The sequence below is a fragment of the Dermacentor albipictus genome, chromosome 10 (genome assembly GCF_038994185.2).
Source record: "Dermacentor albipictus isolate Rhodes 1998 colony chromosome 10, USDA_Dalb.pri_finalv2, whole genome shotgun sequence".
NCBI lineage: Eukaryota > Metazoa > Arthropoda > Arachnida > Ixodida > Ixodidae > Dermacentor > Dermacentor albipictus.
The window spans coordinates 52,141,175-52,163,443 of NC_091830.1; the positions used below are offsets into that span (position 1 = coordinate 52,141,175).

The window sequence follows — 22,269 nt, forward strand, 5'->3', positions numbered from 1 at the left end:
CCACTGTACCATAAGCGCTGCCACGACGTACGCTACTACTAAAGGGGTCGCAGATGGAGCAATCATAGAGGCCAGGCACATGCATGCTGACTGGTGAAGTTCGAATTATACGGCGAAGACCAAATTTAGGATTGAAATAACAAAATTTGAGGCCCAAAGAAATGTAAGGGCGCTGGCCGGGACCTTTGGTCAGTATCGAATTAACCGAGAAATTGAATTAACCAGAGTCTAATTAACGAAAGTCTATGCATATGGTGTAGTTATATTGTAGGAAGCATCGTAGATCCAAAGCAACTGCACTGACAAATGCATGGAGTAGTACTTCTGTGACCCCACAGCTTGCGTAGCTTCTGCAGCACTGCTGCCTGCTAAGTATAAAGCAGAGAATGGGCGCTTGTCCTGTCCACTTTGTGTCAGAGGCTTAGAGTTCTTCACGCCTCTGCGCTTAAAGGGACACTAAAGGGAAACAATAAATCAGTTTAGACTAATAAAGCATTGCTTGAGAAACCTGCAGGCAGTCATTTCAAGAAAATAGTTTGAATATTTGATGAGAAAATGAAGGTCCAAGAATCAGTATTCGAATTTCGCGCCGAAACGCCAGCGCCGGTACGTCAGCGTGACGTCAGGGATTCCAAAGTTTGTTTTCGCATTTGGGCCGCGTTGGCTGAATAAAGGTTCCCGAAACTTGGCATGTTTAATATTTGGTTCTTTTAGAACACAATGTAGTCAATTTGTACCGGTATATATAATTAGTAGGCCCTAGAAGATGCCATCAAAAATCCAAGACGTCACAGCCCCCAGGTGCGGGAACTCAAGTAGGCGTCGCCACCCGCATTTCGTTCTTGCGCTTTTTCTGGCTTACCAAACGTCTTATCGTTGCAAGAGTGGTGTTTTTGGTGTTGTAGAATGGTGATTTACTGATGCAGAAGAAATCAATTTTCACTTTAGTGTCCCTTTAAAGCAAGAAAGAAGTACAGCTGAGCGATTGTGTCTTGCCATATCTGCATCATGGTGTTGATGCAGCCGTAAAACAGCAACGAGGTTCAAGAAGTCAAGTTATACTGGTAGCTGGGTCATACTATATTTAACGTGCAACTATTGAAAGAAGCTGTGCAGGTGTACTTTTCCTTTCTTCACTGCAAACTAAAATTATAAGCCAGGAAATGGTTTGATCTTGTTCATTTGCTCATCATGTTTAGGTTCAGCACAACACATAAAAAAAGGAGACACATACTTTAACAAACTGTTAACAGCGCAACTGCAGTACTACAATAATGGCAGAACAAGGGCTATGACAAAGATGACGGTACACCAATGCTGCTAATGGCGGCAGCGTGGCAACAACAATGACTACAATCATGAGGATACTTTATCCGATGACATCTAAGACAGTATCAGCATAGAATTCTCCAGATCGTGCAAGTTCCTAAACGTATCAAGGAGCTAGCAGCACATAACTCCTGTTCACAGTCATTTAGTTAAAGGGAAAAAAGATGTTGCTGGAGTTTGAGGAATTTCCTTTTCCTTAAGCTCTTCTTTATGAAAGACAGCTGCTCACCAAGCACTTTGACTCTCATGGGGAGGCACTCGTTGATCTCAGTCATGCCGTTGACTTCGGAGAAGACGACAAAGTCACCATCTTCCAGACCATGCCGCACTTCGTCCAGGCAAGTCACCACTGATTCTTTGTCCTGCAATGGGGCATAGAGAGTGATGTGCAAAGGTGTTTGCCCAATTACACAAATGAAAAATGAGAGCAGTCTGTAACAGCAATAAACCCTGCATATTCTTTCCGCAGTTGCCTTGGGTAGCTGCGTGGAAGTTGTATAAACATTTATTCAACTTTCATGAGAGTCGTGAAACACTGACAGCAGCGATAGTTTAGTAACACAACCATATTACTTTAACTTAATACAGCTGACTTCTGTTAATTCAGCCCTGACAGAAATGACGAAATGACAGTATTTTATTGCTGCCGCAAAGACTACCACTTGTCGTTCTCCATACGGCAAACTGAGCCTTTGGTGTTCTGCATTTATCAAATGACTGTGCAACAATTTCAAACATGATGGTTGTCCACGCCTAGACTAACCAATCAGCTAGTTCAACCCTGCGAAGTATGCAATTCTCCAGAACACCAAGAATGCTTGACATGACTTGTCGCTAGCTTATATTTTGAATGAGCTTTTGTAATCAAAGACTGAAAGCGGCACATCATCGTCCTACTTTGCAAGAACATGGTTTGTTGCCATCTTGTGATGGTAATGACAGTGATACATCCTATGCAGGATCTGAAGTTAGGCTGTTGAGAACGAGGATTTGGTTTTGTGCCCAATCCAATCGCCCCGTGCAGGCAATTTTTGAACGAATTTTCTTTGAAAAATATTTGCTTGTGTTAGAATTGTGTAAGCACTGTAATCATTCATTGTGAGCTGCTGCTTTTGCTATAAAATCTTCCTAGGGCAGGCTGGAAGTAGGTGCTCTTGGATGACATGACTTTGACACTGTCACTGTCTCATAGCACCACTTGCAGCCATTTGGATTATTACCATGGTCAGGCATGTTTCTTAAACTTTCAGGCTTTGTTTCACACTTTCCGAGTTTACAAGGGAAACAGATTGAAGGAGCTGTTCCCAAATGCCTGCACACACCTTGCTGATGGAGGCAAGCATGACAGAGATGGGCCGCTCGCCGTTGGTGTCCAGCACACGAAACCTCGCGCCAAAGTCGCAAAAGATCTGCCTGTAATACGACAAAGCAAGAACAGGTAGAGCGGTCACGCTTGAGCTGGGTCCACACGACAGATATGATCGAAACTGAACAAGTCCCTTGACATACAGAGTATGTCGGACCAGTTCGTGTTTATCATTCACACAACGAAACAGCATGCCCAACAAAATAGACGATCAAACCATATTCACCCCCTAAAAACACGGGCAGCAGCGTGATATATGCATCAAAATGCTGTGCTATTCCATTTGCAGCCATGTATGTTTCACATGTTCCAATCAACGAGCTACTTAAATTGAAGATGATTGCTGCCAGACCAAGGTGTTCATCCATCAGCATTGTGGCCTTGTTCGCCGAAAGTCCCAATGCTGATCTAGCTTATGGGCGCCTTTTGCACTGCTTTGCCAAAAGTGAGCGTTGCAGGAACGGCTGACACATGGTACTGTGAGACACAATCCGCAAGCTCAAATACCAGTTCAGTCCATCGTGTGAATTCAGCTATACTACAGTTACTCCAGCAGTTTTTGAGACTTTGCTACCAGTTGTGCACACACTAGGGGAGCTTACAGCAAGGTGTTGACTAACACATGACCAGAAAGTGCCAGGATGAGGCTTATCATTGCCCATCGCATGCTAAATAGTGGCTAATTTAACTGAGAAAAAGTATTCATTTAGAATAACGTCTATTTAGCCTTGATTACAATGCATGCCGAGATTGCATTTTGTATTTGTGCTATATGAAATTTTTGTCCTATGGTTAGTTCTTCTGTTCATAGGTGACAGTCAATGTATCCCCATCCTGTGTACCAATCCAATGTCTAGCTTAGCTTCAATGCAGCTTGTCCTGATCAAACAGTGTCTGTGGGATACATCCACACTTTATTAACAAAGGTTTACGTTTACATGCAGCATATAGGCCGCAGCAAGCTTGGAACAGGGGATATTGAAGAGGAACAGTTTGCTTAGATCACAGTGAGATGTTCAGTAACTTAATTGTTGCCAATTTATTCTGCTTCAGGAACTTTCGCGGATATACTTGCTCAAGGCAAGTACCCTTCTATTGTGCTTTCACCGACATTTAAGGTTGCACTCAGAACTTTATCGCAGAGGATATAAATTTTTTCTTTTGTAAAACTTAATGCACCAATCGTAAAACCACAGAACAAGCCCAAATTCCTCAATGTTACAGAAAATTTGGGAGTTGGAAGGTATGCAACTATGGTAATAAGCACAGAGACGTTTTTTGCCATCCCAATGGATTAGCTTTCGAGGTAAAAAGGCAGAGAGGTGAGGATAAGAAGATTCTAACAATGGGAGAGGGGTTGAGAAAATACATAATTTTTTTTATCATGATCCTCTTGTCCAGGGCACCATTGCCTAATGGTTTTTCACAAGGCATGAGCAGCTAAGGAGGAGGATGAGTGGGACAACTAAACCTTGCCATCTTTCGTCGCGCTGGCTCACATTGCAGTCTTGTCCGGCCGGTCAACCATTGCTGCAATTTCTATGGTTTCTTGGTTAGTGCACTGAATATTGTTGTTAATGTTGGTCATGTGCCAGGCCAGTAGTACAATGTGTGTGCAATGTGTTGAGAAAGCCCCGATGCTTGCTGTGCTTAAGCAAATCCCTCAAGCTCTCCCTAAAATTTGCTGGAAAATCCACAATAACATTCAGCTTGGCATTCCCCTGAAGGTAGCTCTATACCCAGGTAGAGCAGGCAAGCAGTGTGTACTGCATGAATCGCAGTGCCAGGAAGGCAGATAAGCAGGTACTCTGAATGCAGCGAGATCAGCCTACTAAATAAAATCTGCGGATCCCCCGTATATGTGGAAATCAAGGGTACGCGAACCCTTTTCCTATGTTTACAAAAATGTTGTTAAAGTGTCTCAATTTCACCTAAGACGTAAACATTGCGCCCTATTTGTTGACATCTTTTTCTACGCTTGGCTGCTTACGTTGCCGACATCGTGACTTTCCTCTTGCTCTGCTCGTCAATTTGGGCACATACCCAAAGTCCCAAGTTGTTTAGTCGGCAAGGCAGCAGTGGCCAGCGTTCGCAAAGTGGGAGGGAAGAGGCAAAGAGAGCTTCGCTTTAAAACTCCATGCTCGCGTCAACACGGTGGCCGCTAGAGTGACGCTCAATGCCGACCAAAGAAGTGCTTAGGACGCACCCACAGAGGCCCCGCGTGTCGGCCACGATGAGGGCGATGTCGTTGGCGTGCGTGAAGGCAGAGATGGACAGCTGCTCCTCGAAGGGAGTGTCAGTGAGCACCACCACCTGCGGGAAGATGGGCGTTCATGGGTGCCAGGTGTTTTTCTTATGTGAAACAAATTAAAGTGCAATCTAAGCAGCACATTAGTAGGCTTTAAAGTCAAGCACCATTTAGCGGTGACACAAAGCCGAACATTTTACCAATTTCAAAACTTCAAACAAATATTAGGACATGCTGTTAATAAACAATTTTAATTACAATTACAGTTGTTTCTCAGGCCTCTTCGTCACTGTCTTTTCAAGACCGACATCAAAGTACTCTGAACAAGAGAACGTAAAGAGTTCTTGAATGTCTCCATTGTTAAAATAGAATGCGCAGGCTTCTTACGCTGATTCGTCATGCCGGAAAACGAGACTCATGTGACACAGACATTCGATTAGCTTTGTCATGCTATCTGCCACATAATAACACACTTACCATAAAATTTTAGTTTGACAAACTTTTGAGTAGATGGCGCCACCAGTCTATGGATGTTTCACGTTGACAAAATATTTTAGGCATGGCCGTGGGTGTGTACTGAAAGCCAGACAAGCATTACTCATGCATGGCAATTAAGGTGTCAAATATCAAGAATTAACAGCTTCAGCAGCAAACAATGCTGGAAGTGTACTGCATAGAGAAAACTATCAGCACAAGCACTCTGCACAGATGGTTATCCAGCGAAGCTGAAATGTGCAGCCCCGCTGTTTATCACTGGCAAAATCCTGACAGTTCATTAGTCTTTCTCAATTATTGGTTATGTCATTGTGTCTCTTAATTAAGCAATTAATCAATTGATTAGTGACAACAATAAACGTGGGAGCAGTGGCACGAGTGTGTTCATGCAGTAGTGCTGAGGGGTGCCAAAAGCCAGTTGTGGAAGACGACGATGCTGGAGCCATCGCGTATGGTGAGTTTTTTTTTCTACATGTGGACACGATACTGAGGAAACTACCCCTTAACACTAATATTGTATTACAATTTAGGAAACTGAATTCCAGGTGACAGAACACCTCAGATTCATTCTAACTGTACAATAATGCTTAATGATCCAAAAACTCACACGAAATTGCTTCAAGAAGTCGTTGGTTAAGGGCTCTGAGTGGTCCATCACCGTCACATAGCTGTTCAGCTCGGCCAGTGAAGCTACACAGGCCTCGGCACGGTTCTCACCAAGGCAGTGATCATTCAGGTAGTACTGCAGGCACAAAAATGTTGCACTTGAAGGCCGAGCTCTGGTCTTAAGACTATCAAAATGCAATCAAAAGATAAAACTGGACTACAGTCAGTTTCAGGTATCTTGCCGAACAATATTTACCAGTATCAAATTTAGGTGGGACAAACTGAGATGCACAGAGGTCAAATCTCAAGCTTCAGCTAGCCCTTATTATGCAACAATGTTCATAACATACATAAAAGAACTTGGTTACTGTGCGGGAAACATGCAAAGCCATTGGCAATTGTAAAATGGGAGCAACCAAACCCCCTCTTAGCCAAAATTTCTAATAGCGTATAGTGTGGCTGCACCAAAAGCTTTGCACCTCATTGTAGCCTTGTTTTTCCGACGATGTATCATTATGTATAAATTTTTCTACTCTCATTCCTGCTGACAACCTTTCTAGGCTAGCAGTACTGCGTAAACAAATAAATAAAATCAATAAACATGGTAGTACCTATCGAACCAACGGCTGTTGCCTGCGTCAAACGAGACTTGATTTATATTCAATATGTTCACATGAAATATATGATGATGTGGGCTATTGCCTTCTCACATCTAGCGTAAATGACAAATACTGAATGTCTAATTACCGCTCTTTTCAAGTTTGGTTTTGATGTGGAAGCTTGTACACCTAAAGCTGGAAGATTTCAGTATGCATATTCTAATCTGAATTGTCTTGGCGATGAAACCGAGATTGTCATGGGTGCAAGTGTCCCCCAAAAATAAATTATTCAGCTATGCATGACCTCATTGTTGATTATTACTGTTTAGTTAGTGAAAATGTGTAGCAAGTGCACATACTGCAATACAGCCGGCTTCCATTACTTCAAACCTGAAGGGAATGACGAAATTTACAAAATTATCCAGCAGATCAAATTAAACAAGATTAGCAAAAAATGCCAAAGCTCACTGCTGATTCATTTGGCAGTAGTTGCCCGACTCTAGCACACCCACAAATCAAATGTCCACCCCTTTCTGCGTGTCCCAAAGTAGAAAACTAATGTAGAAATGATGTTAAAGCTCCTTAACAAAGTGGAAGTCTGGTGCGCACCCGATTTTTAGCGAGAAAAATTGGCAAGCGTCTAATATGTATTGCACAATGGCGGCCGATTTTCCAGTCAGCTTGACCACACAATTGTTTAAGGACAACTTCGCCGCAGTACATCTGCGTTATGCACCAAAGCACACAAGTGCCACGAATGTGGTTTTGGTTTTGTATCAGATCGCACCATGCAGGCAGTTCTCAGCCCAATTTTCTGGGGCAAAAAAAAAAAAAGAAACGCATTAGACTTGGGTGAATATCATAATCAGACATTATGAGCTACAGTTATTGCTTGAAAATCTTCTTAGGGCCGACCAAAAAAAGAAGCAATTTTGGAGGTAGATGACTTGTGTTCAATGCACTCGACCCTAAGCTCCACCAAGATGTACACAGCCACTAAAGGGGTCGCGCTATTAAGGTTACCATAGGGGTCAAGTATGTGTGTTCTGACAGTGTGAAGTTAAAATTATCTGGTGAAGGCTAATTTTAGGATCAAAATAGCATAAGTTTAGACCTATAGAGATGCGAAGGCACTGGCCGAGATCTTCGGCTGGGATCAAGTCAAGCGAAAAATCTAGTTAACCAGAGTCTGATTAACGGAAACAGACAGTAGTAGTGCATAATTTTGTTTCTGGAGCACCGCTTCTAGAATTTACTTTTGCAGCCAATAGGGCACTGCAAGAGTGTGACTTTAACACAGGTCTTGAACCCCACACCAAAGGGTGGTGTACCCCTAGAATACAGAACGGATGCTGGTTGGCATACCATCAGCTCGGGGTGACTATTTTAAGATCACCTATTATCACTGGACACAATTGTCGTCAAACACCATCACAGCCTTTGCACATGCAAAAAGAGGCATTAATTAGTCTATATAAAGCTCTTTTTTAAGGCAAATTGCTTTTCCTGGCTCTCTCAACTATCACCGTTGTTAGTGGTAGTTAGACCTTAAACTTAAAAGGTACCGATGCAAAGGGCACATGCTCTTGCACAGCCGAGTTGCAAAAGCTTATGCTCAGGTCTATAGAGATGAAAGGGTGTTGGCCAGGACATTCACCAGGGATTGAACCCCAAAAATTAAATTAACCAGAGTCAAATTAACAGAAGACTGTATCGCCTTCTTTCCTCATAGTGCGATAGGTCAAAGATATCTGCTTGCAAAAGCCAGCCGCAGTCAATTGCACAAGCTTCCTCCAGCATTGCACACAAAATGGCACAAGTGAGAGGGCACCCAAACCTGCGAAGACAGGTCAGTCAAGGTGCAGTCTCCTCGGTCGTAGATGGTGACCGACTTGACTCCGCTGAGGATGATATTCTTGGCAATCTCAATGCCAAGGCCTCGCATCCCACAGATGAGCACATCAGATCGGGCCATCCGCTGCATAGCCTCATGTCCCAACACATAGCTGCGAGGAAAGGTTGAGGCCATGTTTTCCAGTTAAAGCAACGGTTGGGAAACCATTAAGGCTTCCCGGCAATGTTGCGTTCAACTCACCTTCCGTGCATACGGTCTGCACCTCAAAATGCATAACATACCACAAGCAATACGGTTTTGTACGTGCTTTGTCCCTATGCTTGATGTGTGGAAGGAATTAAGGAATGATGGCCACTATCATTGTTGATATGACAATTGCATGAACATTTTCATCATTTGCACGAGCAAAATCTCAACTCTGGATTTCATGTGCAATTCTTCAATGAAGTTTTTTTGTGGTGCACATGTCGAAAGAAGTTCAATAGGGTAATGGTCTAGTCTAGTCTAGTCTAGTCTGACTCGACTCTTACTTCTAGCGTCTCAAATCAGCTGCCACATTTGTCCATTTCGCATTCACAATTCATGCATATGCAATGGCTCAGGACGTGCTTGAAGACCAGAGACATGTGCTTGGGGGCGAGGACAACAGCCTCCCATGCCTTCTGATGGGGCTGCAAATTTCGCTTGTAGCATCAGGCCTTCTCAGGAGTTGTTGATTGCCAGGAAAGGCAGGTAATATGGAACAGCATTATGTGCACTGAAGTTAAAGGTGCCGAATAATGCACAACAGTTTCTTATCCATTTTCATTTTGTTGACAGACTTTTTAGTTATCTACCATGCAGGTAACGTGAGCTCGTCAAAAAGAAAGGATTAAAGAATAGGAAGGAAGAATCACCTTGAAGTTAGGCTTCCCCTATATTCCGTGTCACAAAATGGGTGCAGTGCAGTGAAGACTAGGGCTCTCATCAGCCAATCAGTAACAAAAGTTGGCTGCTGCATGCTCCAGAGAATCAAGGAGTGCTCGCCCATTGCACACTAGTAATCCTTTTATCATGAAGCTCCCATTAAGTCTGCATTGCCTGGATGGAAATCAGAGCCAGACAATGGAGGAGTACTTTTTCTGGTTTTGTTATTATTGCAATAGCAATAATATGGATGCTCGAGGTGCATTCTCGCCATCGCTATGCCTGTCCCGCTACAATGGCACACGTGAGGCCAGAGGATCAATGCACACGTGCGGAGTGCATTTGACGTAATAGTTCTGCAGAAACCCGCAAGGTGGAGATAACTTTTTCTGGTTCTGTTTTTATTAGTGCATTAGGCTGAAAAAAAAAAAAGCTGGTGCTTTCACCCGAAAGGCAAAGCAGCACTGACAGCAACAGCAAAGTTGAACAAGAGCCTTGTGCTGCATGTTACGGAAAAGCGAGGAGGGCCAGTCTGTTGTACAATAGTAATCCTTCCATTAAGCTTCCGTTGAGTTGGCATCACTCCATGTGACCAGAAGCGGACTATCCAGGAGCTCTACATGTGGATCTATTTTCCAGCTGGCAGGCCCAACCCACAGCTTTCATCACACTGCATGACATTGGTAAGAAGGAGTACAGTGCCCCTGAGCCCATCTATGCTGCCGACAAATGTTGTGAGAGATGGAAACATTAATAAATGGGCAGGTTATTTCACTTAGTACTACATACAAAGGTAAGGAAAGACAAACTTGCATCAATATGGTGTGCTTGTAGGGTCCGCCAATTGGTCCCCCTACCCCCTCTTACAAGCTCCAGGAATGCCTTGTTCAAATTAATAGTTGCCTGCCAGCCAAGATGGTGTCAACTTACAGCTGCCTGGAATAGAGGCCCTCATCAATGCTGGGCGGATCTTGAGAGGGGCCATGCTGAGCCATGTCTCCCTGCACAGATGAATTCAGTGTTACTAGAAGAACCAGGCAGTGGGGACAACTGGACTCACTCCTACACAAGTGTAGAAAACGTTTAGAACCCAAGGTTCTCTTACAGTTCACTTTCTGTGTATGATCTGACAACTCTCTCCACTGATTCTTTGATTCGTGAGGTTTAACGCTCGAAGCAACGCTGGAGCTATGAGGGGCTATGAGGTGAGGGGGGGGGGGGGAGGACTCTGTGTCAGTTTCCACTGCCTGTGGTTCTTTGACACGCATTCAGTACACGAGCGTTTATGCATTACACCACCATCGAAATGCGGTCGCAGCGGGAATTGAACGCTCAACCTTGGGTCTAGCAGCAGAATGTTACAGTCAATGAGCTACTACGGCGGGTACATTGAACATGTCTAAAAACCAGGGACCGAATTCACCAAGCTTTTCGTTCCTAAGTACTCTTTGCCATTGTCAAGGGGCGTTCACTAATGTGTACAGCATTGGGATTGTCTGGAATTTGCTCCTACAAACAATTTTAGCATAAATGCTTTTTCTTGATACAGGCAGAGTTGTCTTCTATAGCTGCGTACCACAGGTTGACGTGAAGTGCGTATTTCTTTTCTGTAGAGCAGAACATGTTTCCCGCCAGTTAAGTTGAAGTGAGATCATGCTTTCCTCAGGAGGGTTAAGATAGCTGTGCATTGATTCATCCTCTTGCTCTGACGTTAGAGCACGCATACCTACCAACTTTTATGGCATTATCATAAAATACCTGATTTCAACTTATGACTGTCCTACTGACAATAATTCAGCGATTCTTCATTTACGTTCAGTTTAGGGTAAACTCAACTTCAACAAAATGCAACAAAGAACCACGAATAATTTTCAGGCTATTTTTTTTTCAATCAGGTGGATTATTCAATCCTACCCACAGTAATCCCACCCACTCACTGGACTACTGTGTAAGGGCAACCTCATTTCTGGCCACCGTTATGTAAATGTTTCAAGAATGAACTTAAAGAACATTTCCGTTTGTGGCACAGATCATTCTTGCTGCAACTGCAGATCAGAGTTACTATTTACAGTGTCCCTACAGAACAAACACTCCAGTTGCTTTTGCGTGTGGACAGTCAAGATCTAGAGCAACAAAATGTTTTTGTTCTTCGTTTCTTTAACTTTTTGCTTCGACAGTATAGTTTTTTAAGGTAGGCAGGTCTGAGCGTGGTTTCAATCAGAGCTTCTTGACAGTGTCATATTTCTGATGGGTATGTGAGACACCCTGCACTATAACATTATCATCACACAGATTCAAATTTGTGAAATTTGAGTGTGGGATCAAGCATTCGGGTCGCTCCTCCTATACAGCCGGTGGAAATACCATAAGACAACGCTTCCAAGACTCTGGTAACATGTGATCAGGTCCTCACAAAAGTTAAGAGCCCTGCAATACTTTTTTTGTGAGTTAAACAAACCTGCTTAGTCAGCATGTGTGCTTGAAGATCACAGACTTGTGCACGGGGGCGAGGACAACAACCTCCTATGCCTTCTGAAGGGGCTGCAAATTTGCCATGAAACATCACATCATGTTGCGATGAACATGCGAGCTCAATATTATTCCTGTAGGCTGCAGCAGGCAACCTACAGTTTCGCTCAGACTGCCTGCCATTCATTCCATCAGGTTTCTGAAATCGCCATCCCTTTTTGTGTTTGCTATTGCACAAGGATAAAGGCTGTAGCCATTGGAAGAATTTCTTCCCACATCTTGACTAAGCAGTGCTACCATCTGGTGGCATACTATGACAGCACTGTGCTGCTGATACTATGGCCTCCAAGACCATAGTGATGAACTGAGGCCAAAGGCCATGCCGACTGGTCAACTTAGTTTGCCTGCACCTCCGGAACTAGTTTGGGAGGTATTGCCCTTGAGTATTCGCTTCCCCAGTTCAACACAGTGGCACCTGCATGCTGCCACTGGTTTCACCCAGTGTAGGTTGTGCCCTGCCGGTTCTGCACGAGCAAGAACTGGCATCGGAATGGCGAGAATTAGTCACCGAAATGAAGGGTGAATCGAAACAACTTGATTCTAATGGGCAACTCTCATTTCCTTATTTAGCCTGTTAGAATAAGTAGTTTTTCAAGTTGCATAGATCCTCCTGTCACACATACGATAGGGTCAATTTGCTTAGAAACAAGGAAATAACTACAAATAATAAAAAAACAAAGTATTGAAACCAAAATATAAAGGTGTAGCTGTGAAGAACATGATGTGAAGAACGTCAGCGTCTGATGTTCTTCACACACAGTGTCCTTCTTCAAGTGCTTAGTGTAGTCTGGCTTTGCGAACCCAAAAGCTTCCACCAAGTTGAAATTGAAGCAAACCAAAGAAGCCATTGCATGGGATGGGCTATTGCATTAAAAGGTTTGTGTGCTTTAATACTCCATGCTTATAGGCTGAAGAATGGTCCTCGCAACGGCAAGCCATTTTCACAAAATGACTACTTCGCAAGCATCCGCTCCGCGCTTGCCATTGCCAGCTAGTACGTGCTGACGTCAATGAACACAGGGTAGTCTGTAAAGAATCCTACATTCATGAGCAGGAGTTGGGTTGGGAGCATGTATTACCATATTTAAAATGAATATTTAGGTGAAACTAAATAACATTCAATTGTGCCATTTAGTGCAGATGATCAGAGTGCTGAAACGAATATGTTTTGATTTACTCAATTTACACATTATACCTTACGGGCCCCAAGATGGGGATTGAGTAAGGGAGGTTACAAAATGAAATAAGACTACGAGGAACTGACTTACTGGAACAAGTAACAAATCCAGAAACATCATTATAGAATTCTTCATGGATACTAGAAGGTGATGGCACCAAAAACACTTAGAATTGAACAAAGCAGCAGCATAAAAACAGAGAAAAGGCAAACAACAATATAAATTTTGTTTTTATTGCAGCAACTTATTACACATTGCATCTGGATTTGAGGAATATATTATATGTGTGGTTTATCCTTTATAATGACCTGTAATATCAATGAAAGACGTCTGACTAGAATAAAGGACTTTGCTTCAGCATATATGTAAACATTTAATATTTAACATTTTAAAGAATCAGCCTGAAGATAATTCAGGGTTCTATATTGTACTTTGTTGAAGTTGAGTCGACCCTAAACTGAACACAAAAGAAAAATCGCTAAAGTATTGTTGTCAATAGGTCAGTTGTAAGTTGAAATCAGGTATTTTATGGTAACTCCGTAAAAGTTGGCAGGTATGCAAGCTCTAATGCCAGAGCAAGAAGACGAATCAATGCAAAGCTATCGTAACCCCCCTGAGGAATTTTAACATAATTATCTGAACAGAAGATAATGAAAGGAATCTAGAGCATTGAAGTATACGAGGGCCGAAACTCAAATACACGATGCGAGCTGAGTTGACAAGTACAGCGCTTCTCTGGCAAGCAAAGTGAAGCTATGGCTTCGACGAGTACAGCTCAGGCTTGGTAGTTATATGCTTAAGATCTGTTGATCTCAAAAAATCGCTGCAGTTGTGCTTTAAAGCTTAGCACAACGTGGGACATTGCGGTCACCATCTGTTAACTTTATCACAACAGCCATTGGTTTATGTTGGCCTACCGCGCAACTCCACAGTTCATACAAGGCGCAAATTTAAAAAAACATTCACTTAAAAATATTTCCGAAGAGATGCTTTTTTTATACAAGCCACATTATGAACCTTTAATAAAAGATGCTGCAGGAGCGCTTCACGAATTGAAGCATGGTAGCAAACACTTACCCCTTGAGGCCAGTAGCTTTGTCTGTAGGTGGGGAATCAGCACCTGAAATGTAATGTGGTTCATTTCAGATGGTCAATGACAGGACTGCTTTTTTGTCTCCAAGCGCTTGGACCAATTAAAGGCGTAAGGACAGAAGCACTTTTCTTCACTTTTCTTTTTTGCTTTTCTAGGTAACTGCCGACTCCATAATTATCGTTCGACGTCTCAATTTCATGAAAGCACCCCAAGTAATTAGTTACAGCACCTTTCACAAGACTCGCTCAATATGCACGTCAACTGCAGTGCATATTGTACGTCAGCTGAAGACCTTGATGTGAAGCTCACTTTTGAAGATGGCCACTTGTGCTGGAAATATTCCCAGAGAACTGACAAACCTATGTTACAATACACTTCTGGCCATTCTAGGATAGTAAGAAATGGAATCACGATGGCATGTTTTCATTTGGCTTTAACAAAAATTTGCAAGCACAAGTTGAGCAAAGCGTTCCTTGAGCAGGAGCATCACCTTGAAAAGGCTGGATAGCCTACTTCAATGCTGCTAACTGCAAGTGAAAGGCTAATGAGGAGAATGAAATCGGAGGACAAGGGTATGGAAAGACGGCAAAAAGAGAAAAGGAAAATTTTGGTAATACCTTATGCGCATAGCTTATCGCATAAACTCAAGAAGGTTGCTGCCAAGTATTTATATATTTATTCCAAATACCCTCAAACGCAGATGCATTGTAGAGAGGAGTGGTTACAAAGGAACAGTAAGTTATACAAAGTTATAACGAAAGAAACGGCAATACAAATACTATCAAGGCAGAATACAAGAAATATCAACAAAACAAAAAACGAACAGCGTGATGCAAGCAAAACGACTCGCAATATGGCACAGTTAGTTACAATGAAAAAATGCAAATAAGGATTGTCTGAACAAAGCATGATCCATGATGGAAACAAGATTGGCAAGGTGGTTCCAGTCCCATGAGGTGTTTGGTATGAAAGAGTGTAGGAATGTGTTTGTGCGAGAGGATGCATACCCTACTTTTCTAATTGTGGTAAACCCGCTATGGAAGGAACGTAGGTGGGGGATAAGCTCAGCATGTAGATGATGATGATGGTAGACTTTCTGAAATAAACTTAGGCGAAAAAACTTTTCTGCGTAGTGATAACTGAGCCAAATCTATACTGGCCTTCATTGCTGTTATGCTGGATGTACAAAAATAATTGGCAAGTATGAAACGTGTGGCACTATTCTGAATCAATTCCAGTGCATTAATAAGGTTATCACGGTTACCATGCGAAACGGCAGTGGCATTTTCTAATTTGGGGCACAGAAATGTTTTATAGGTTTTATAGTTTTTTTCGGCATGAGACAAAGTAGGGCGTGTTTGCCCTGTAGCAAACAGCGTCTACTATAACAAGGTCTACAATCTTACTAATAAGTGCTCAATGTGTCATGTGTACAAGTTTTAAGAACGTAAAAGAAATGTAGCGCATAAGATTCCTTTCAAGTGTGGGCAGTACTCTATCAGTCAGACTGGCCAATGAATACATGTAAGGTTAAGGGAACACCCGCCGTGGTTGCTCAGTGGCTATGGTGTTGGGCTGTTGAGCACGAGGTCGTGGGATCGAATGCCGGCCACGGCGGCCACATTTTGATGGCGGCAAAATCCGAAAACACCCGCATACTTAGATTTAGGTGCACGTTAAACAACCCCAGGTGGTCGAAATTTCCGGAGTCCTCCACTACAGTGTGCCTCATAATCAGAACGTGGTTTTGGCACTTAAAACCCCATAATTTGATTTTTTTTAGGGTTAAGGGAACACCTGGCCAACTTGAAGGGAAGGCCCTACATGCATTGCACAATGCACTGTGCTCATTGCTCGTTGAGCCTGTGTAAGCCATTCTTTGACCAAACTGCTATTTTGCATGCTAATCCTAATCAGACGAGAGAATTTGTAGAAGCTTGGCACATCTAGGCTGCAAGATGCATGCGTTAGCCAACCGTCTGTCTCTTTGAACGACAGCGAAATCAACTTGCTCAACAATACAAGATAGTGTGTTGATTATGCTGAATTTCAGAATGTTTTTATCATGTTAAACGTGCCGTGATCATGAGATGGTTCTCGAAGATGTACATATGTGCTAGTTTAGGAATAAAGTTCAATTGTCAGACTGCACTGGTCTTTGTGTCCTTTTCGTGTTGTCCTCGCTTCATGTGTGCGAAATTTTGCACAATGAAGTGAAGCCAACTGAACTAACTTTCAGTCTAACTGCACTGCGGTTTCGGACATGAAAAAAAAAAAGACTCATCTCATCACTGAAAACAGAGGCGGCAGTCATGTGGTATCACAAAAAACTTTGGAGCCCATCAGCCAGCCTTGTGCATCGGTTGACTGCTATACGATGACCATGTCGCTGGAAAATGCCACATTGGCTCTTCCAATTGTTCACTTCTGTTGGAAACGTATTGGGACACGCTTTCCCCACTTGTCCCATTGAGTGGTACATGAACTCGGCTTTTGGCAAGAGGGCCATAGTGTGTATGTATGGGTCGGTGGTGTCTGGTACCACGGGACCACCCAACAGATTTCAATGAGGTGGTGATTCTCCGCATCCTGAGGTCACGTTGCACTTGGCATGCAATTTGAACCGGTCGCAATAGGAGGTAACGTCTGTGGTAACAACACAATCTGTTGTGGTCTAAGTGAGTTGAAGTTCCTTAATGCTATTACTGGGTTGACGGCTAAACAATAATGCAATGAAAGATGAGATAAAAATTTTTTCGGTCAGTATTTCAATAAGCCGCGGCAAGGTTGAGAGGGCTATTTTCGCGACTTCACGCAATCTTGACGCTCCAGGAAGCACCAAACTGCGCGTTGTGGCCGGAATGTTCCGTTTCATTTGGGCATCAGCGTTTGTATTTTGGGGGTAGGGCTATGTTTTCGCGAAATGTGAACCAATTGCGAAAGCTAGCACCCGTCACATTCGCGTGCTCGAGTCGATGCAAACCGAGCGCTAACGCACATCATTTACAAATCCTGCTACGTTCGCGCACGCTTCGATGGCAGGGTAAAAACTTCAATCGAAACTGCCGCTCCGACTGGCACCGCAGAGAATTAACGAACAACCTGTGACAGTTCTCAGATTGCTACTCAGCATTCATGTGGCGACATGTCAAGTTGACGGCACGCACGACAATTTTTATTAGCTTTATTTTTACCTTTCTGATAACGTAAACAATGAGCCCATGTGGTTTCACATCTGCCCAACGTCCCTTGACAGCAAGGCAAGCGGTTTGCACTGCCTAGCGCGATCTAATACCTGTCGTTGTGGAATCACACGCGACGCCAAACGCACACTCTGAAGACTTAACAGAAGCTTTCTGGCGAATGAAATTGTGCATGAAGACGAAACAACGCGATTCGGAACTCGGACCTCAATTCGAGAAGCATAGCATGGCAACACAGAACCTCGAACCCACTGATATCGCGAGGAATGACTTCGAGCCGCGATCATCTTGTTATGGGCGAGTAAAGGCGTAAGGGCAAGCACTTCTAGGCAGAAAAGAAGCTCATGAGAACAGGTCTCGAAGTGGTGAAACCGAGACTTACGTGTAATCTAGGCGAGAGGACTGACCGACGCGACGTTCGTATTTCTCGCGCTGATCCTCACCACATGATGCCGCCCGATGCCGCTGCTGCTGCAGCCATAAAGAAAGAAAAATGCTGCAGCTGCTGATGATGATGAAGTGGCGCCTTTTGTCTTTGAAACTGGTCCGGGTAATAAAAGCAATCATAAAAGAAACGAAAGAGAAGAAAAAGAAAAAAATAATACAGTACATAAAATACATACTTCCTTTTTTTTTCGTGATTGCACTCTGGAGGCCACGAAGCCGGCGCCGGACTGTTATTCTGCGAAATTACACAAAATATGTACCAATACTTGTTTAGCATCTATTTACTTGGTATGAAAAAGTTAAAATCCAGTTGGAACATATTAGTCCACTTAAACAAAAAGGCATTCTACCGAAACCGAAAACAGGTTTATGCGCGCACTGCCCCAAAAGGCATTGTCTTTCAATAACTAAGTACTACTTCAGCAAAAACATGGTAATGTTGACAATTTACTTGGAAGGTATATGAAGCGTACAAGAAAAGCTTTCGCTAGAGCAATTAAAAGAATCATTGCATATCGGAAAAAGAAATATATTTTCAAAATTCACTTTCATGGCCAGGGCAACAACGGACAGTGTGCGTGAAGGTTCATGGGTATTGCTACGCTTGCCTCTGACTCACATATTGTATAAGGCGTAAACTGGTGACACACGCGTGGTAGAAGCGAAATGCCATACCAAAACGCTGCTGGCACGCACGGAAGTGACGTCACAGTTATGATGACGTTGTTTAAACAAGTATGGCGTGTTCCGGTTTATAGTTTTGCGCGCGCTGCTGGAGCTGCTTCAGCTTAGCCAAAACATAATTTTACGGTTTCTTACTGTGTTGTTTGATAGAATGTTGTTCTAGTTAGTTGCGCTGGAAGAACTGGATGGTGTTCGAGCTTGCGATCTCGAGCCACACTTGGGTGTAACGCTGGAGCAGCTCGTTTCTTTATGCCTTGGAGCGCGTTTATGGTTGGTAGTGTGGTCTTGTGCAGCTCCTGTTACGTTTTTCAGTGCTGTTGCTCTTGTTTGTTGAATTTACTGATGTGAATGGAGCATATGCGGGCTCTCAGTTTGGCAGAACTCTACCACATGTGTTTGACCCCTGTTGATTGCAAGTCGCACAAGCCTGTTCCCTTAGTGAGTGAAACTAAGTGAAAGAAACTTGGCCTTCTTTGTGGAGCAAAGACAGTTGGCAAAAATGAAGCACACAAAGGTAGAGAGGTTTTGGTATAGCCTGTACAGTGAAAGATCCACTCAAGATCCAGGTGCTGTACTGTATCTTCAGAAGATAAAGCATTTATCTAAACACGAGCACAGGGTGTAAATGATCGCACTCCGATGCATGTGATACATAATGACAATCACCACGAAAGCCCATCGCATTACTATTACTTCCACAGGTAATTTTCATGGCTGCTATGGAATGGCTGTCTCACTGCACCACAATCTATAGCAACTAATACACTGGGCATTTCAAATGGTTCATGATAGCGGGTTGGGCCCTGGCCAGACTGAAGCAGCGGCACTCGAGAGACACTTTTCAACGCCCAGCCTCGTGTGAGTCACTTGACACTCGTCACGGACACTTGCTGACATTGCCTTCAGGCGGGAACAGGCCTTCCTGTTAGATTCACGTTTCACGTCCAGGCTTTCGTTACTAGGCTTCTGCGTGCGTAAGGCGACGCGAAATGTCTGAATGCACTTTGCTCATCGACAAAAGGCGCCCTTACTTTGCACAGCGATTTGGAAATGTGTATGCACCCTACATCGACGTCAATGCCGACGCGCACCACTTCTGCGTTTTCGAGCTCGACAGCAGTGTGTTGACGTGGTGTCCAAAACCAAACAGGCATCCGACTTTGCCAGAAGGCGTACACACAACTTAAAGAATCGCTACATACGACACACCCTGCAATATGCAAGCACGAAGTTTACAAACTCATAGCTGTAAACGGCATCCATTAGATCATTGAAAGCGGGCAAATTCGGCATGTTATTTTATATCTTACATGAACCAGTATATCTTACATGAAATCGCAAAGCAGTCATTACACTTTAACTTTCTCTCGCAAATTCAACGAATTTAATTAAAATCGGTCCAGAGGTTTTCTCAGAAAAACGTTTTTGCGTTTTATATGTATTCGAATAGGCCGTGTCGGAGTTGGGCCCGAGCTAAAGCTTCCTCTTCACGATGTTTAATCGAAGGCAAGTAGTTCACAGTTTTAATATTAATATACCAGCGAACGTGTGCCGCCGAAAGCTTGCTTGGTGGTAGAAGCGACGCATGACGCAATGATGGTGCAAGTTTAGCGCGTCGCTGGCTTGAAGACAGTGAGCTGCCGCTGTGGGAAGGAAGATAGCGAAGGTGAACAGCTAGGTAGCGGCTCACGGAGCCGTGCCGATGGTGACGGTGCCATCGTGACGAAATCTGGGGCGGCGATATTAGACAGCTTTAGTTACACGTACGTAGAGGCTTCACGTACGCAAACGTGAAAAGCCTATGTACCTTACGTGCACGCCATCTGAAACGCCTTTAGCTACACGTACGCGACGCACGCCAAAAGAGACCCCATAACTCCATCTATCGGGAAATGTGAACACGGCGGTAGCCAATTCAATCCTGCCGCCGTGTTTCAATGCGAGCCGTCTGCGCACGCGCGGCCCGCTATAGCTTTTTCGTGATCTTGCGGAACTCCCGCGCGAAGATGTCTACGTGCGCAAGAAACGCACGCAAAAAAATGAATCTCACGTACGTCCGTGAGACCAGCGCGTGGCCGCTACGTTTTACGCATGCGCACTGCTGACACGTAGAAGCTCTACGTACGTGTAACTAAAACTGTCTATTGACGGCTCAGGTGCACTTTTTTGGCCTTGATTTCGCTTTCAGAAAGAGATAGCGCTAGAAGTGCAGTCATTCGTTCTCGTCTCGTAGATTTAAATACGGGTTTAAATAAACTCTATGTCCCATCCATCCTGGAGAGTAGGCGTAAGCGGGGAAGTGCTCACACACACACACACACACACACACACACACACACACACACACACACACACACACACACACACACACACACACACACACACACACACACACACACACACACACACACACACACACACACACACACACACACACACACACACACACGCGCACACACGCAGATTCAAACACGGAGACACAAACATGCGCGCACACGCAAATGCAAGTACACACGCACGCACGCTCAAGGCGTGCACACGCATATACACATCCCTCTAATTCCCTGCGGCCTCATAAAAACATGCGGGCCCAAACAGACTGTACATTCGTTCTGCAATCACCATTCAAACTCCAGCTGCAGCATATGGCTTTACGGTTTACATTTGGCGCGTCTTCAAGTCAATGTGCCCTCTCTCATAGGGTACAAAACCATTTGCTGCTCTCGTGTGACATAACCGCCCATCCCCGACCGAAACACTGCTTTAACGCACCACCAATGTTCTAAGTGTCATTACTGCATGTGTCGTTACAAATGACAACTTATTGGCGGAGGCAGCTGAAGCTTGTTGATACTCGGCTATTATATAGAAATAAAATTATTTAAAATTTTTTCGATTCAGTTACGCATGTGCATTGCCGTGAAGTTCCACAGGATGGTGAAGGTGCAATGTCCAGTATTCCTGAGTATGGCCATGCTACAAGGCACGATAGTATTTTCTTAACGTAACACAAGGACATGCGCATGCTTGTTATTATGTTGTCCAAGGAATAAACTGAGATAATAAAAGCGATGACTTAACAAATAATGAACCCATTAGTACGTTTTCGGAAGCAAAAATAGACAATATAATATTTGAAAAGCACTCCCGAAGAAACCAATACTGACACCAAATCTTGAGTTTTGTGTTAGGGCTACCTTGTGGAAGACTGCTGAACTTAGTCCTACGTGTCGTTAAATAAAGGAGGTATCGCGCAGCACGGCATCGAACCACTGCCATCATGACGCGGAACGATAAGTGCGAGCGATTAAACTATAGCTGTGCACGGGCCGCTATTCTGAGCCCGCGCCCGGCCCGGGCCCTACACTACCACAGGTGGCCCGGTCCGGCCCGACGCTAAAGAAGCCTGAGTTCGCCCCGCCCGGCTCGGCCTTAGGCCGGGTTAAGGCCCGGCCCGGGCCCGGCCCGACCTGCAATAAAACGACGCCGACACAAAAAGAAATAATATCAGGAAAATCAGTTTATTTAAATGACCTTTTAATGTTGAACTCTTGCATTCCATATGACAAAATCGTGAATATATACAGATGCAGCGCGCGCACAGAGTTGTTATTCTAAGCTATTGTGCAAAAACAACAAGTTGTCCATTGATGAAGGGTTAAGGCTAGTGCGGCGCTCCTGCATTATGAATCCGGCAGCGCTGAAGTTTCCTTCACTGCTTGAACTGGTGG

General features: G+C 43.9%; 1 protein-coding gene across 1 annotated transcript in view; it reads right to left on the reverse strand.

The window, feature by feature from the left end:
* The window catches only part of LOC135907653 (ubiquitin-like modifier-activating enzyme 1), a 93,634-nt gene extending 75,740 nt beyond the window's left edge, over positions 1-17,894 (reverse strand). Inside the window, exons 1-8 of the mRNA XM_065439348.2 lie at positions 17,790-17,894; positions 14,189-14,231; positions 10,335-10,405; positions 8,481-8,649; positions 6,046-6,180; positions 4,902-5,008; positions 2,652-2,742; positions 1,559-1,691 (exon numbers count right to left, since the gene is read on the reverse strand). Of these exons, the coding sequence (XP_065295420.1) occupies positions 1,559-1,691; positions 2,652-2,742; positions 4,902-5,008; positions 6,046-6,180; positions 8,481-8,649; positions 10,335-10,399 (700 nt within the window). The 5' untranslated portion in view covers positions 10,400-10,405; positions 14,189-14,231; positions 17,790-17,894. The remainder of the gene's footprint in view (positions 1-1,558; positions 1,692-2,651; positions 2,743-4,901; positions 5,009-6,045; positions 6,181-8,480; positions 8,650-10,334; positions 10,406-14,188; positions 14,232-17,789) is intronic.
* Positions 17,895-22,269: the final 4,375 nt, after the last annotated feature.